Source organism: Limulus polyphemus, unplaced genomic scaffold (assembly GCF_000517525.1).
Source record: "Limulus polyphemus unplaced genomic scaffold, Limulus_polyphemus-2.1.2 Scaffold412, whole genome shotgun sequence".
In the NCBI taxonomy this organism is placed as follows: domain Eukaryota; kingdom Metazoa; phylum Arthropoda; class Merostomata; order Xiphosura; family Limulidae; genus Limulus; species Limulus polyphemus.
In genome coordinates, this window is record NW_013666022.1 from 545,470 (window position 1) to 564,255 (window position 18,786).

An 18,786-nucleotide genomic window follows, 5' to 3' on the forward strand; every position below is an offset into this window, starting at 1 on the left:
ATCAATTCATGTGAATATGACTGAAAATTTTCATTTTTTCTGAAAAGGTGGTGTCCTTTTACTTGTGACCACTCAGTGTAGAGCCAGAGAGTAAGAATTTAATGTAGTTGATTGATCTTTTGTCTGGGGCGTAATTAATGAATATGGATTATTAATATGGCGTAATTAATAAATAGTTACATATGGTTGACATCATCCAATATGGTTGCGTCCAATGGAGTCCGCCATCTTGGTTGTTGTGATGTCGTCCAATATGACTGTGCTCATCATCTGCCCAACCCACCCGACAGCCATCCGGATGGAGCCTAGAGCGTGGCACATCAGTCCAATTTCACCTAGCCTCCGGCCTACTATACTATTACTACTTAACTGAAGAACTTTTCATATATCTAAAACTAAAAGAAGTTATGATGAAAAAAATGGTCTTACAAATTCGAAAATAAAAACTAAAACACAATATAAGCCCAAAAATATATATTGGTGAATAGAAAGAGTAGTCGTACCCGAATTCTGACTGTAAACAAATATCTACATCTAAGTACAACTAGAATCTTACTCTTGGGATAATAAGGTTAGGCTTTTCTTTTTCTTAAAAAAAAAGTAAAATTAATTACATGAAAAACCAATGTTATGACATTCAGTGTAAGCTAAATAAGAAATGGAATAGTCGCTTTTTTGTGAGACTTTTCTGATAGTTAAATTACTGGGCATTTCGAGATATTTAAGAGAATAATCTAATGTTCTGCTTTTTTGTAATTAAATTTATTGAAGTAATTCAAATATTACCATTAATATCCTTTGAATATTTGTTTTAATATTTATTGAATTTTCTCACTTTAGTGTGAAATAATATCCCTAATTTGTTTGTTTGTTTGTTTGTAATTAAGCACAAAACTACATATTGGGTGCTCTGCCCACCACGGGTATCGAAACCCGGATTCTAGCGTTGTAAGTCCGCAGACATACCGCTGTGCCACTGGGGTTGCAATAATATCTTTAAAGAAAAATTTCTGATATATTTGAATGTAAGTAGGCCAAGCTTACAAACTCTGAAGTACTTTTGTAACATAAAATAATTGTAACGTTTGAACTATTTATAAAGGGGTTCATTTATCGGAGTTTGATATATATGAATATTTATTTATTTTCTACTTTGTATAGAATTTTCGCCACTGCGTTGATCATGTACGTTGGCCACAAAGTAATATCCGATCGCTCTTCGTCAGTAGAACATGAAAACGACAGCGACCATGGTTCCAACTTGTTGCTCTTTTCTACATTTAATCAAAAATCAGACTTAACAAACGATGTAATTGTGGATGATGAATCGTTCAGTCTTGAAGATAATTTTGATTGGACAAATCTAATCCAAATGTTTGTGCGGTACTGTTCATACCTAGAGAAGTTTCACCCATCGGACCATGACCACAAATGGAAAAACTTGTCTCAACATTGGACATCTTGCCAAAAGGAGCATGATAAGCCAGCGATAGCACTCAAACACCCACAGCAAGGTCCTGAATATCACAAAGATACCTCACGTTCTGAAAATTCTAAATCAGCCGAAACCTTTCTCAGTTTGTACTTAGCCGAATTTTGCCATGAATTAAACAAACAAATTAATTCTTCAAGAGCCACTGAAAGTCCCCTTTCGATGGTGGAACTGTGGATGGAAGTCAACACTCATCATATGTCAGGAAACAGTAGTTGTACAGATGACATGAAATTTTCAAACAAGCAATGCTTGAAGCAGTTAGCCATAGATGTTTTACATCAACTGGAATCTCCTTGCATTATGATAGAAGAAAATGTCACTTCGTCATCTTCAAATAACTGTACAAAAATAACAAAACTTTTGAAAGATGTGCTGTTGCTTCACAATGCCAACATGAATTCATCATTCGACACCCAAACTCGTAACATCATTAACAGACTCTTAGAAATACTAAACTACCCAAAGAAGGACAGGATTCAAGTACAAAGTAGGAAACTTGTTTGTTTTCTTACTGTTATGTAACTAATAACATTGTTGATTTGAAACTTACACTTCAGGTTCAGTGCAGAGTTCCATTTATTTTTCTTCTTCGTAAAATGAAACTCGAATTAAAGAAATCTAATGTATTAACCCAAATGCTGCCTTCTCGTGATAATTGGAAAACAAGTTAGATTGGACCAGAATTCAAATAAACCTGTTCACAGGAACAATTACAAAAACAAAAACAAACAAGCCTTTTCTTTTTATAAAGAGTGACTCATATCAGTATTAATAGTATTGGTATATATAGGTGTGTAATAATTGTTTTTTGCAATTGTTTGTTAGGTAAGTGTATTTAGAATTAGTAAACATTTTTCCATTAATTTGTGTTTTATGGTAAAGCCACATCAGACTATAAGCTATGTCCACCGAGGGGAATCGAACCCCTGGTTTCAATGTTGTAAATCCGTAGACTTACTGCTGTCCCACCGGGGGACATTAGTTATAATATGAGAATCGGGGATCTGCCACCAGACTGGTTTAGATACAGTGAAATGTGTACTCGACGAAGTCTCGAGTTGTTTATAATTTTGTCTTAGGCAAAGCTTTTTTCCAGATTTATTTGTTTAAATTATTGAAACATTTGTCGTTTTTAGCTAGAAGTTTATCACGAAAATAATCATCACTTGTCAGAATAAAAAAAAAAGAAATAAAATTACCAAGCATATCTCTCGCACAATCCCGACACCATTTACGTCATTCAGTGCAAAAATCTCCAATTTAGTCATCAGTTGGTTCTACAATCATCACTATAGAAGACGTTTTACTTGATACACTACTACTTTGAACAACGTCGGTCTCTATGGTTCAACTCGACTCTACCCGAATAATCTATATAAATATAATAGTACTGTCTGTTGTTTGTCCATGTAGCTACTTCGCAGGGTGTGAATGGTTATTCACCAAAATTGGTATAGATGTTTATTAGGTCCATGCGGGGGTACGTACAAATTTTCAGTTTCGCGTTTTGTGGTTTTTATGGGCTTCGCTCCTTGTAAATGGATTTTCACCAAATTTGTCATGAAGGTTTTTTGGGTTCATGGGGAGATACATACAAATGTTCAGTTTTGCGTTTTTACCACTACTTCTCCCCTGTTGATGGATCTTGGCATGAAGGTTTGTTTGGTTCATGGGGAGATACATACAAATGTTCAGTTTTGCGTTTTTACCTCTACTTCTCCCCTGTTGATGGATCTTGGCATGAAGGTTTGTTGGGTCCATGGGGAGATACATACATACGGACTTGCGGTTTCACATTTTGTGTCTTGCAGTTTTTTTATGTGCGTTTTTTTTACAATTACATAAAAGGGAAACAACTTTTCATGTCTGAATATAACCTTTCATTAATCATGAATTTACAGAACTTCCGTCCAGGGGACAGGTACTCCAACTAGTTTCAATTATAGTTGGTAGTTTCAATCTTTTATTTTTGAATTAGTAACGTACTTTGAATTTTCTTCACTTCTATATTTACTTTTGTGATTTTACCGAATTTCTAAATATATGGTTTCTTTTGTGATACCATCATCCTGTTTATTTATATCTCTTAGATGCAAGAGTCACTGCCTCATAATACAGGAAATCAGCATTCTTCTATCAGGTTGTACAAATCGCAAAGCTATTCATGGCCTACCTGAAATTCACATTATGAATTTTAAACCTGTTGTTCATTTCTTAGTTCAGTCCTGGTGGATGAAGGTCTACTTGCCAAACGCACTTGGGTTATTTATTATTGTTATATATCGTCAATGAATAGAATAACCAGGCGTCCCCGATTTTAGATCTTTTTCTCGTCCCGCTCAGAAACAGTAAAAGTATTAAGTTGTTTCGGTTTCTCTCTACCTCATTATGAGCTTAATGCGTATTGTTTACTCTTATATATTTTAATATTACACATAGTTCCTTTAAATTTTACTTGGAGAGTCATCTGACGGAGAAAGATCAAACGGTACAGTATTCGTTCCCTCTCTGCTATTTTTTCTTAACTTAACCTGTCACTGGGCAGATACAGGAATTGAGATTTGAAAATATGCCCAGCTGTGAAAAAAATAACAAAAGCAACAACAACAACAATGAACAACATTCTTTTCTCAGTAGGTTCAAGACAACGTCGTAAATTTTTATTATTATTATTATGTTAACTACATAAGCTTTAAATGTTTTTTTATCTCTATGGTTTTTGAAATGCGATGGAATAAACACCAGCTTATTTTTAAAAAATGTTAAAAAGTGTTATTATAATTTCAACTTTCAGACATGTTACAGCTTCACTCTGTATAAAAAATAGTTTTTCGTTCTGGAAATCTGGTAACCCTATAAATTAAAGCTCAATAGCTTAATCAATCCAAATGGATTTATATTAGAACTATAGGGGCACTCAGTAGAGCGCTTTCCTCCGCCACGCACAGTTAATCATTTTCGACTTTCAAAAGATACGAAAATGTGCCCATTTTAGACAGAAAAATGGGGAATAATATTCTACACGTGTCCACCAAGTTTCATCAAAATCCGATAATTTTTGACTGAGTTATAAACCAAAAATAGTGTGAAGCATTGGTTACCATGTTAACCGATAGGGATTATTTCGTGACCTTAACCCTCCGAAACTAATCAATTTTAAGTTGGGTCATAGTTCATATATATATATACTATCTATCGTCCAAATCCATTCAGCCATTTTTGAGAAATATTGCTGACAAACACACACACACACACATACAAACAAACAAACCAATACACACACACAAGGGTGAAAACACAACTTCCACCCACCTGCGGTGGCGGAGGTAAAAATACAAAAGCAAACTGCGCTCTCCTTACGATTCAACTGAACAAAGCTTTCCACAATGAATTTAATGAAATTTACTTGTTTTCTATAAACATTTTCTGTAATGCCACTACTGGTAAAATCCAATCAACATTTTCCTAGTTTTTATGCATTGCTATATATTAGAGTTGTACATCTCCTCCTCCTTGCTTTTCCCATGAACCATACCTTCCCAGTTGCCCGAATGGGCGCTTAATCAAATAATTTGTCTTCAAATAAACAGATTGACAGCGACAAGTAGTAGCTTAAAATATGATAAGTTTGTTTATGTGTCATTTTAACACATAAACATTGGCAGGTGGGAGTATCTGTTGAATACTTGTAAACTGCAGACACGCAGAAATGTCTTGTTTTTATCAATAAGTATGTCCCCCAGTGGCACAGCGGTATGTCTGCGGACTTACAACGCTAGACACCGGGTTTCGATACCCGTGGTGGGCAGAGCACAGATAGCCCTTGTGTAGCTTTGTGCATAATTAAAAAAAAATCAATAACTATTATTTGGATTTCCCTATCTGAAAACAAAACACAAAGTTACAGTATGAAACGCTTGTACTTCCATCTTTTCACTATTCAGTAATGTTGAAATGCTGTAGTTTCAAAGGGGGCTTCGCTCCCAAACCCCCGGACCGCTATATGGCTGAGCTCCCTTACCTGAGCAAAAAGCTACGAATTTCCCTGCATTAGGTCATTAAACACTGACCCACCTTTGTCGAATGTAATTCTTTTGTTTTTACTTATAGTGCGGTCAATTTTAAGTAATATTATTTCTCTTGCTATTGGAGTAGCAAATTAAGACTAGATAGAATATATACATTGTATACGTTATGTCTAAACTTTATAAATGACATTTTGTTCTATATCCTTCGGAAATGGTTTGATATTCTTGTTTGTTTGTTTTTTTGCGCTTATTGTTGCTTTTCATTGCCTGGCTAATTTAAAGGAAGTTGTGTTGCGTGTTTTCATGTGGTAATATAGGCGTATTTAATTTTGAACGGATGTAAGTAATCTCCAATAATTAGAGCGCTGCATATGTTTTCTTTATTTAAAATGGACTCACAAAAATATAAATTAGGTTTTGAATATGGCGTCTTTACTTTGATGTTGACGTTACAAGTCTGACAAATTTTGGTATAATTCCGGCACTATAAAATTTAGCATTACATAACTGGACAAAAGGACGTTTATAAAATATTTTGGAATTAAGGAAGTTTTAATCGTGATATGTCTATAAATATGTATATTTAACTAAATAAATGACATTTCAAAGACATTTCTTGTTTTTACTACACAACTAATACTTGTTTTCCATTTGAATTATATTTGACGGGTTTAAATAAGCTGTACAATTATTATTATTTTTATCCTTATTTATGCTTCGTTTCTCATACAATTTCGTTCGACGTATATCTCCAGGATGCAAAAAAGATGGAAAAGTAAAAAAAGAGTATGTGGAATGCATGACCTGTAGGAGGTCAGAAATTCACAAAAATAACGATCGTTTATATTGAAACTTAGTATACAACCAGCCCACATCGGAATAAATTAGAGAGTGGGTTGACTTTAAAATGCCACCCTTGACAGGGAAAAAAATGCCACGTTGGGTTTTACGACTAGTTGAGGCAGCCTTTATTTTTTAAATTCAAAGAATACGAAACTAGAAACAATTTAGACCTTAAAAAGTAAATCAGAATGAGCTTTTTTTTAATACAACTCTTACTGAAATAAAATATGCATCTATCTTCTCGTAATGGTTAAGGCTAACAAGCTTAGATGTTGTTTCTTTTCTGTTTAATATGGGAAGTACATATAACTTGAGTTAACCCAAGTGAAAACAGGAATGGTATGCACTATATCTTAAATTCATTTACGTTGTATGTTTCTTTGTTTGTCCGCGAACTCCTCCCAAGGTTTTCGAGCTAGCAGGACCAAACTTGTCATGCGAATTTGGGGAAGGGGTCTTTATTTGTATGACTTAACTCCCCTACCAATGGGGCACAAAGAAGGTCTAAACGCCCATATGGTCACTCAGCCATGGTGGGGGTCTATAAATTTGTTTTTAGGGTCAATGAACCGAAATATGGCATCGAATTTTGTGTTCCTGGTTTCCTAGTGATCCCGGAGGCGCCATTTTTGTAACTGTGTTCACACCTCACAAACTAGTGGGACCAAACGTAATACACATGCCCAGGTACTATGAGCGGATGTCCTAACGAAACTATGGGGCTTCTGTGGATCATGAACCCCACAACGGAGCGCTGGTATTTTATGCTAGTATGTTTAAAGAGCTGGAATATATTTCATTTGGATTGAACTCTTTACACTTCTGTAGTTTTATTTCTCTTTATTATTGTTACCGACAGACAGACAGAAATTAAGATAAGGCTTGTTTCGGCTGCTCTGGTGTATGAAACGTGAAGATATGCAAAAAGTACACTATTCTAAGCAATGTACAGACAAAACTCTTATTTTATTTATATAGATTTATTGTGCAATTATTTCAGCCTTCTACTCATTTTAACTGTATATATATATATATATATGTATATTTGTTTTATTCTGATACTTCGAGCTACAGTGTTTACATTTGAGATGCAGGTTTTATTTGTTCATTTTTTATTGTTTGAGAAAAAACGTGGTGTAATTTATTTGTTTGTGACATGCATCTGGTAATTACATCACGAATATATCTATAGTTATGTCTAAAGCATTTTACAGCAGAGGTGACCAACTCGCGGCACACCTGTCAAAAGTAGCACGCCAGGCAACATCTTTCGACAAGACTGTGACTTAGAAAATATCAAGCTTTGGTAGATAGCACAAATTTTGTTGAGAATTTACAACGCGCATGAAATGTTATTAAATACATTGTTAATATCATTTAACCTACAATACCTTTTAATCTGACTACTTAAACCTAACCTCCCCAATCCTATGGTCTTGGGTTTGTAATATTTTGTTTTAGCTTCTTTTTTTTCTCTCGGATCAATGGCATCTTGCTTAAAATCAGAAACTAACACTGCTAAAACGGGTGTCTATCTCAGCTTTATACATTATATATATATAAACTACATGGTGGAGATATATCACATGAAATTAGATTTTGTAGGCGTTTTCCATGTACGTAAACGCTGAAAACAGTATCAGATTATCATTATCATTATTCAATCAGTTATATTCTATTATAGAAATGCCCCTCAGTGGCACAGCGGTATGTCTATGGACATACGACGCTAGAAACCGGGTTTTGATACCCGTGGTGGGCTGAGCAAAGATAGCTTATTATGTAGCTTTGTACTTAACTACATACAAAACTGTTATAGAAAACAATATATCGAAAACAATTTTCGCTAAACAAGCTTGAGCGGTATAACTTCTAGAGACTGCTAGAAATAAAGCTGGAGTTAAAGTTAAAGTTAAATCTATGGCGTCGCTTTGTTTTATTTCCTAAAGCTTCGCTTCACTAACTCCAATGGCTATCGTGCCGGACTGTAGAGTTGAGGTTCCGTGGTTAGCCTCCCATTGCCGCAAAAAACTCGCCCCACACCTTTGGACCATGGGTGCGTTATAAGAGTGACAGTTAAAACCAACTATTTGGTTTGACAAGAGTTGGCGGTGGGTTATGTTTTCTAGCTGCTTTCCCTTTAGTCCAGTGCTTTTCAACTGGGATTCCGCGGAACACTCGGATTGTTCGACAGACATCCAGGGGTTCCACGAGATATTGTGGTTCTGCAGGGTTCCGCGGAATGCAAATATTACACAACTTCTAATACGTAATTACATACTAGTCACATGATTGCACTCTGACTACATCACATTTCTTTATTAGTAAAGCGGGTTTCATAATGACACAACATAACAACAAGTAACTGCACTGTTTTAAAAAGACTAGGAACAAACAGGTGCTTGACTCATGTAAACTTTAATTAGTTGAGAGAGCAGACTTCTCGTCATGTATGCCAGAGTAATTGGCTCAAGACATTTTTCATACTTTGCATGCATGTGTTTGGGTATATAGCTGCTTTAAGTATACGTACTCTGTCTGGAATTATTGATACGGGCGGCTGTTTGTGCTAATAATTACTAGTCGTATTATTCATACCTCATTGAAAAAAAATTTCGAAAAAGTGAATATTTGCTAAAAAGGGATTTGTTTCTGGGAAGTATTGCACAGAAAAAGTGTTCGGATTGTGATCTTTATTCATACGCAACTCATTGCATCAAAATGATTCACTGCAGAGAACACAAAATTTTAATAAACTTTAATGTTGTTATATGTTAAAAGTGGTTCAGTTTATTTCAAAAATAGTAGTTTTTAAGTACTTCTGTTTCTCAGTACTACATTTAAAAATTACATCAATGGAGATCTAATCCAATCCTTTCATACTGTCCTAGTGAAAGTCGTGTTCTTGTTGTGAAGAGACTACTTTTATTTAAAACTGTGTTCTGTAGTAAAGAAATGGTTGTTGCATATACCACAGTTATTTTTTTAATTGTCTGAATCTTGAATATCCAAAGTGTGAAATTTTTTATGGATTTTTGTTTGTGGTGCCATTCAATAGATGGCGCATGAGTTTTGGTTACATACATAGATACTGACATACAAGCTACGTCCATTATAGTAGGAAGATTGTATTGCAGTAATGTTTTTGTAATGAACGCTGTAAAGGGCTCCGTGATATAAATTTGACGTCAGAAGAATTCTCTGGATTCAAAAAGGCCGAGAACCACTGCTCTACCCTTGTTTTTTTTTGTCTATTTGAAGTTAAGCACAAAGCTACACGATCTGTGCTCTGCTCTAGACAATCATTTCAAAATAAGAGATAACCAGTGCAAATAACACATGTGTAGTTTTGAGAAAAATCCAACAACCAAACATGTACCCGGCCATAATGAATGATAACATCGACATAAGCCTTGAACCTCAGTTATTAATATCAAACATCATATGTTAACCACATGTTTTGTGAGCTTTTGCTTAAACATAATTTTCGTGATTTTAGTTTTAGTTGGTTTTCTTTAATAAATCAATTCGCTTTTTACTTAGAGAAATCTCAAGAGGAGAAAACACGGACATATGTGAAGGATAACTTTCTTGACGAAGCTTATCAGAATGGCCTCCAATATTTGGAGAACCGACGGACTAAAGAAGACAACCTGTTCAGAGCAGGTCAGTAAAAAAGAATTAAACATTATGAGCAATGAAGTTTGATACTTTGACAAGCATGTGTACTAACTATGTATTTTTACATTGGTTTCAATTTAAAATGCAGTGAAGAAATAATTATATCCATTTTCTGTATTTTTTTCTAGAAAATCATAAAATGTGCTACTCAGGGTTTTCTGTAACACTATGCAAGTAAACGTACGCAAACGCCAAGCGAAGGTTACAATTCGATATTATTTCGCAATAATAGCATTTAGGTGCAGTCTTCTGGTTTTTACATAAACTGTAAATTAAAGGCGAGAAAGGTGATTAACCTGCACCTAAACTGAAAATCCTTGCAATATCCAATTTAAAGTGTTAGTTATACACGATAGTTTCATTTAAATTTAATACGAAAATTATGATTTAGATAGTTATAAAGCGCGAGTTTTCATTTTAATATTTTAAGAAGATAATTTATCGTAAGGTTGTTTACGTAACTGTGTACAAACCATATGTTGTTTAGTTCACTAGTCGGCAATGTATATACATAGACGACCAAGTAAGACAAAATTAGTGAGAGATATAGTCAACTAGATCTAAACTGCGTGTTTGTGACTTTAGCTATGAAGAGCATATAATGACACTTTTTTAAAGTGAAATTATCACAGATTGTATTGTAACAACAGAGTAAAGAAGAAGAATCTTATCAGTTGTGATCTAAAGTAACTGAAACAGCCTGTGTGGACGAAAAGAAACGATTATTTAAAGCTCTGGATATAATCGTGGTGATTAATTGTGTAACAACATTTGTATACACGTTTGACTTGTTTGAATATATCATTTTAAAACAGGTGTATTGTGTGCTGTCCATTTATTGTTGAAAGTTACCGCCAACAATTCACACACACACACAAACACACAAACACACATCTACTGTACAGAATCCTGCCCATATTCAAAAATTGCCACAAAGTAATCAGCTATGTTCTCAGAGTAGAAAGCATGTCATTGAATTAGAAAATTCCAGGAACCCGTTTTTGTTTGATTTGATATTATGGCATTGTAATGGAAAAGTATAAATAAATATATATATATATTGCGAACCGTGGTGTCTGTCCGAGCGTTCGTCTGTCTCCCGTTTCAAAAGAGAATTAACAGGACATTGTATACTGAAAATCTTAATATAGGATTATTTAAAAATGTCGGTAGTCGTTTTAAAATTATGGTTGATGTTTTCAAAGTTAAACTTCATCTTATAACAGTTGAAATGAGTATATTTCGGTTTTTAAAAAACTTATAAGATCAGGGGCGTAGTCAGCACTACAGTGTGTATGTGTGTATAGGGATCTTTTCCAAAAAAAATCAGGAACTTTCCTTCTACACAATGCACCCCCCAGTGGTACAGCGGTATGTCTGCGGAGTTACAACGCTAGAATCCGGGTTTCGATACCCGTGGTGGGCAGAGCACAGATAGCCCTTGTGTAGCTTTGTGCATAATTAAAAACAAATCTACACAATGAATTCAAGTTATTAACATGAAAATTCAGTGTTTATTTTCTTTTAATCAGAAGAGAATGGAGCTTTTAGATTATTTTTTTTAGAATAATGGGGTGGTTATTGGACACCCACTCCTCGCCTTCTCCCCTGAGAGTGTAACACGTGATAAAGTTACTCAAGGGGCTATATTCTCGTCGTTATAAAATATTGCTTTTTTAATCCTTGGAAAGCTTCATTTTCTGCTTAGAGGTTTAAAACCACTGCATTGAAATTGATTTGGGTTATCTTTAATTTATTTGTAGATCGAATTCTTGTGGAAGCGGTATTCCTTTTTCTATATCTTTTACAAAAAAGTTACTCTTTTCGAGAATCTGCCTTGATAAATTTACTACATGTTGGGTAGGCAATACTTTTAATATTTAATTCAGAATTATTCCAGTTAAGTTTGTTTTGAATTTTGCGCAAAGATGCACGAGGGCTATCTGCAATAGACGTCCATTTTGTGACATCCGTACACAGTAAACAGCACACCTGCATTCAGCTGCCGGAGGCAGACCTTACCCTATAAGGCGAATTAGCAGTCAATATCATAATTTAGCAGTGATAGACTAGAAAGAAGGCAGCTAGTCAACATCACCCACCGCCAACTTTTAGGCTACTCTTTTACCAACGAATAGTGGGATTGGTCGTCACATCATAGCGCTCTCACGGCTGAAAGGCATGTTCGATGACGGGGATTCGAATCCGCGACCCTCAAGTTGCGAGTGGAGCGCCATAACCACCAGGCCACGCCAGGCCCGAATTATTCAGGAAAACTGTATTTCTGTGGAATTCCACACATAGCTAATCGTAACAATAACCTTCTAAGATATTATAAAAGCAATAATTATAGTACTCCAAGATTATAGAAACAGTAGCTATAAGGTAAACATATAGGAGATCAACCTCAACCTCAAAGTGCACCCAGTAATAAACCGGTTAAGATAGACAATTAACACAAATGGTGTTTGTATACCAAAATATTAATCTACATAAATCTTAAGACAACAGCTTTACTTTAAGAAACTGTGAGAAAACTATGTGATAGACTAATTTGTTGATATATCTGAATTAATCACTAAAATTGTCTTTCTAACAAAAATGTATAAACAATACTATGCTATTTTTTGCCTGAACATTTCTTTCCAGGAATCCGACCCCCAAAAGGATCAGCCACAGAAACCCATCAGAATTTCCTTCGGCCCGACACTCAGTCAAAAGTTTTGGCAAATGAAGCCGTGATAACCGAAGGAACTGTAAAATACATAAAAGAAAAGTAAGTGTTTGTTTTGTTCATCCTTAATTTATTTCTCTAGTTCTTATCCTCCGTTATAAGGTTAATGTGTTTTAAATGTAAATTACTTGAAGACAATGACCACAAATATATATCTATTAGAACTGATAAATACAGTAAAATACACATATTTCTGAAACCTAAGAACGTTTAAACAAAAAGTCCGGTATGCAGCAGGAATTCAATTTAAATGTTTAACACAAAAGGCGAACATTAAAAAAAAATCTCAAAACTGGCAAATAATGAGACAAATCAGTACACCACAACTATAGGATGACATCACTATCATATTTGAATAACAACCCTATATCCTGAGCGCTTTCGAAAGCTTTCAAATGTAAAGGTGGATCTTTCTTCTTCAGGGGCAAACTGTTTGCCACCTTTCGAAAGCGCTCGGGTTATAGGGTTTTTATTCATTTTTATCAAGACTTCTTGAACCTACGTGTTTTTCTAACATCATGAATATTTGAATAACATTCAGCTTGCAGTTTACACACACACACACACACACACACAATATATATATATATATGCGCATACAGAATACAACATTGCCAAATTGATATGAAAAAATTACCTACCTTTAGCTCCACAGCTATTCTATTAATATTGTTTGTTTGTTTTGAATTTCGCGCAAAGCTACACGAAGGCTATCTACGCTAGCCGTCCCTAATTTAGCAGTGTAAGACTAGAGGGAAGGCAGCTAGTCATCCGCACTCACCGCCATCTCTTGGGCTACTCTTTTACTAACGCGTAGTGGGATTGACCCTCACATTATATCGCCCCACAGTTGTTTGGTGGGACGGGGATTCGAACCCGCGACTCGCAGATTGCGAGCTAAGCACCCCAACCACCTGGTCATGCCAGACCTCTATTAATATTCTTGTTATTTATAACAATCTGTGAATAACAGGTTTTAGGACTGATTTTAAATTCATCAAACCATATCAGTGAGTACTCGTTAATTTCTTTCACAACGGAAACCCGCTGAAATTCAGTTTTTACAAAATTGTGGTTTAAATACAAAATAAATAACCTACTATAGTTTTTCTCAGTTTTATGAATTACTCTGAACAGAGATCACCGGAAATTTTAGGATATCATATTTACCTTGAGTTTTTAGCTAAACTTTTTTATCCCACTACTGTCACCTGCAATCGGAAAACGCTATATTTAAGAAAACAATTCAAGTTTTATGAAAACTCTGAAAACCAGGTAATAATCTCGGTACATAAAAATGCTAAGTTTACTTATTATTTTAAATTACCAGTGTAGATGCTGTAATTAAAATAAAATTTTATAAAGGTAGCTTTTTAGTAGCAAAGAATGAGGAAAATTCCCAAAGAAATGTTTTCTTTAAATACACAAATTGATTAAAAGCCTTTTCGTCCACAGATATCAGTTAGAGATAAAAGTTAAATTTGCTGACACAGAAACAAGAGAAGATTTTGATCAAAGGTAGAAGCAGTTATAAAATGAGAAAGAACAGAATAAACACTTGCTTAAGGAAATTCCAAAAACAAATTTGGCTATAGCAACTGCTCACAAACGAAATCGCCATTAATGACAATGGAAACCTGTAAAACCGGCCTTCTATGTTAGCTAAAGAAAATAATAAAATAATGTTGGAATTACAAAATTTTGCAACGAAAAGAAAACCCAGAGTTAAATAACTGATTAAAAAACAATTGCGGTTCTCATGCAAAGACTACTGATAATTATTGTAGGTTTATTTATGATATAACATGTGCGTTGTAGACACTGACTGTACTAGGATAATGGAAACATCTGAGACAGTGTCTTCACATGATGAAAACAAGTTATTTGCATCAGCAATCTTCATGTGTTTCTGCCTTGTTGACGCATAGTTGATTCCTTTTCATCATATTTTTCCGAGATGTCTATGTGGTGACATTACTTGTGTGTGTGATAAGCTGTCTCGGAAACAGAGGTAAGTGGTGGAGGTGGTTCAGTCAAATGTTTGGGGCTGAATTCGCTGCTGCAAGGCTACTTTAGTGAAGTAAGTTTTCATCCTAAATTATACACCCACATGCTTCTTCTTTCCTCAGATACCAACTTTCCCTTCTTCACTTCCGAGTAGCCTAATCTAGGGTTCTCTTTGTGACTATGGTTGTATCTTCTGTATGTTGATTAATTGCTGAACATTCCATTATGTTGATGAATGTGGTCTTGTGGCATCGGCTGCCTTCTCCGTTTAAGGGACTATTCTTCACTCGCCATCGTCTCATCGTATTTCTAGCATCTAGTTTAACCATCCATTTATCTATGAATTTGGTATTCGAGTGGGGTGTGGCTCATTTATTACTTATTACTGAAGCAACAGATATTAAAACAACTTTAAATGCGTCTTTCACTCTGTCCTTTTATTCCCACAGTTTCAATATTTAAAGACCCATACTTTGTTAATATTTAGTGGCATATCTCTTAAACATGCGCCAGTGTTCTCACAATACATGTTATTTGTGATTTAATGTTTTCTATATAGTATGTATGCTTTAGGTTGGGAGCTTCACACCCGAAGGAACACATTGGAAGGTTGTTCATGTCATACTTTATGTATATATATGTATATGTTTGAGTGTGTGAAGAACATTTTTCTGTGTGGTGTTACCACATTACAAATACCCTTTTTAAACTTATTTTTCTTCATAACCATCATTTTCGCCACTTAATACAAGAATTGAATCTTAAAATAAACACCCATAAATGGTTCTGGGAATTCAAATGAGCGCCGATAAAGGTTCTGTGGCCAAACTAAATGTTTTAAAGACCAATGTAGTAAAAGAAGGCTATTTAAAGGTTGGACTGGGGATGTAGTGGGGCTCATAATTTCGTGGCCATATTATCCATTAGTTTAAAGGACAAAGTATTAGCGGCGCTTTTTTTTTTTGAGGTTGGTTTTAAAATAATTTGTTTTGTTTGTGTGTATATTCTCTTATCTTATATATTTGTTGTTGCCAGCGGCTCAGCGATAAGTCCGAAGGCTTATAACACTAAAAACCAGGTTTCGATATCCGTGGTGGGCACAGCACAGATAGCCCATTGTGAAGCTTCGCGCTTAACAAAAAACAAATAAACATATTTGTTTACTTAATATTTTATCCCAATATTTATATAGACATTTTTTTTGTATTAAAAATATGAAACCATGGCCACAGACTTAAACATATTGCTATTTACTAATTAGTCACTAAGAAAGATGTATAAGTAGTAAAATACAGTGAAAAGTATCGACAAATTTGTCAGATCTGCGTAGAACGTGGGTGTAATAAAAACTAAGCATAATAACAGTGACAAGGAAAGAAAGACAAATAGGCGCTCAGTCTTGTAAGTTAGACCAGAGTGAAGAACAAGTGGTTAGAGAAGTGTTAGAAATGGGATTAGGAGCTTACGATGTCAGATAGGAAGTTGCTGCTGATTTTTGCGCTAACCTACTCGAGAGCCATCTGCTCTAGCCATCCCTAATTTTGAAATAATAGACTAGAGGGAAGGCAGCTATTCAACACCACCCAATACCAAATTGTGAGTTACTCTATTCGAATAGTGGGATTTGACCTTTACTCTTATAACACGTCCACAGTCCGAAAGTGTGGAGCGTGATTTTTTGTTTTAGGTGGTAACGGGGCGTGAAACATAGAACTTCAGATCCACAGTACAACATGCTAAGCTTGTTTTGTTTGTTTATTTGTTTTAAAGCTAAGCACAAAGCTACACAATGGGCTATCTGAGCTCTGCCCACCACGGGTATCGAAACTTGGTTTCTAGCGTTGTAAGTTCGTAAACATACCGCTGTGTTACTGGGGGGGGGCACATGCAAATATTTTACGATTTAAACAGTTACATAAAATGTCATATGTATGTTTTAGGCTAAACCTGACAGAAGAAGATGTCTTGGAGATCATTCATAAGGGATCTCAATGCCCTCATCAAAAACTAGTTCTTCACGCTCGAATAAATCTCACGGACTCAACACACTGTCAACCCAATTTTCCCTATCGCCGTATTGATGGAAGATGTAACAACCTTCAGCATACAGAGGCAGGGAGCGCATTTACTCCTTATCGAAGGTTGTTGCCACCTGATTACGCAGACGGTAGGTTCTCTTTTCAATTTATCAGTCGTTGACGAAGGAAAACCCTAACATTTAGGACACTACTGATAGATGGTAATGATAAACCAGTTTTCATGACTTGTACTTTCTGAATTACTGATGGAAAAAGGATAACTTTCCTTTGTTTAGACTTGAAATCAACATCATTTAATATTACCGTACAATATTTAAATATATTAATAAAATATATTATGTTTCTACAATATATAGTCTTATCCAAGTTGATAGTAAAATTTAAATATGCAGCTGAGATGGTTATTTCAAGTTTGACAGACTCGTAAGATTTGTTTTGAGCAGAAGAAACTGTCATATAATGTTTATGTTATTGTTGTTGTTACTGTCAAGCCGTATTAAATTCTCCATTTTTACGCTATGTATATTTAGTACGAACGAGACATATATATATATATAATGTTATATTGGTTCAGGATATTTTGATAAGATATAAATTTGAAAGAATTTTTCTAACGACAGACGAGGTGCACAGTTTTACATTATTCCCAAAAATTCGTTTTGGTTGTACTGTTTTCCTTATGAATATACTTCTATATATAATTTGGTTAATAACTTTATGATCATGAATTCAACAGGTTTCGTGTGTTTATATTTTCATTTATTGTTAGCGTTTAACTGAAGTTACATAAAGAATTTCAATTCATATTTAATTACATTCAATAATCCAGAATGACCATAACTGCCCCCTTGTGGCTCAGCGGTACGTTTGAAGGCTTATAACGCTTAAAACCTTGTTTCGTTACCGTGGTGAAAACAGCACAGACAGCTTATTGTGTTGCTTTGCGCTTAACAATAAACAAACAAAACTCTGTCACCGAAATTCAGGTGTGTTAGCAATTGCGCATGCGCTTATCGAACACGGTTGAAACGGAAAGTTACACTGCATCAACCTAGAAAGTTATTAAATTTTATGAATTTTAGTAAACTTAACGACAGTAAACTAAAATATTATTTTTTCACAGCAGCCTGAAACTGTGAAGCAATTAAGTGAAAGAATGTGACATTCATACAATTTCTTGCTAGACTTAAATAAATAAAAAATAAGGACTATCTGCATATTGTTGTGAATTATCTCTTGAATTGCACATTTTCCTCAGTTTCATTTAGATTGTTTGCTAAAGGAAGTTTCGGCCTAGAAATGTACTGGATGTCTTGATTTCACAAAATGTCTCGAATTTTCTAAAGAATTGGGGGAAAATACTGTAACTTTTAGTCTATAATGAACCACAAATATATGTCAATTAGCATTTATATATTTTTGAAAGATTGGGAAAACTGTTATTTACATTCAGAGTGGACTCAACATTAATATACTTTCAAGATAACAGGCTTGTAAAAAAGTTGTAACTTGTGCAGATGATAATATCAGTGAAGACCAATGCAGTAAAAGGGGCGTGACTCAAAATATCTTAATATACGATTATAACGGAAGACTTATTTGAACCATAAAAAACTGCCTAAATGTATTATTCGCTTTGGGAATGAATACAAAAGTACTTTGAAACTTTAGGATGCAATAATTTTGTTCTGGAAATATGTGACGTTCATCGTCTCAAGAATAATAAGTGTGAGGAAAAAATAACTCTTTATTTTCTTTAAAATGTATTATAGAATGAACGCGGGACTTTTTTTTTACTATTTATCTTAATTGATATATATTATAGAATGAATACAGGACTTTTTTTTCTATTTATCTTAATTGAAGTGTATTATAAATGAATGCGGGACTTTTTTATTTATCTTAATTGAAATGTATTATAGAATGAATACAAGACTTTTTTTCTATTTATCTTAATTG

At 34.6% G+C, this 18,786-nt stretch overlaps 1 protein-coding gene across 2 annotated transcripts in view; it reads left to right on the forward strand.

Annotated features, from left to right (window-relative positions):
* Positions 1–18,786, forward strand: part of LOC106458075 (peroxidase-like) — an 82,793-nt gene that overhangs the window by 18,668 nt on the left and 45,339 nt on the right. For both annotated transcript variants that reach the window (XM_013917530.2, XM_022384201.1), the window contains exons 3-6: positions 1,162–1,982; positions 9,910–10,032; positions 12,697–12,823; positions 16,729–16,955. In XM_013917530.2, the coding sequence (XP_013772984.1) occupies positions 1,162–1,982; positions 9,910–10,032; positions 12,697–12,823; positions 16,729–16,955 (1,298 nt within the window). The remainder of the gene's footprint in view (positions 1–1,161; positions 1,983–9,909; positions 10,033–12,696; positions 12,824–16,728; positions 16,956–18,786) is intronic.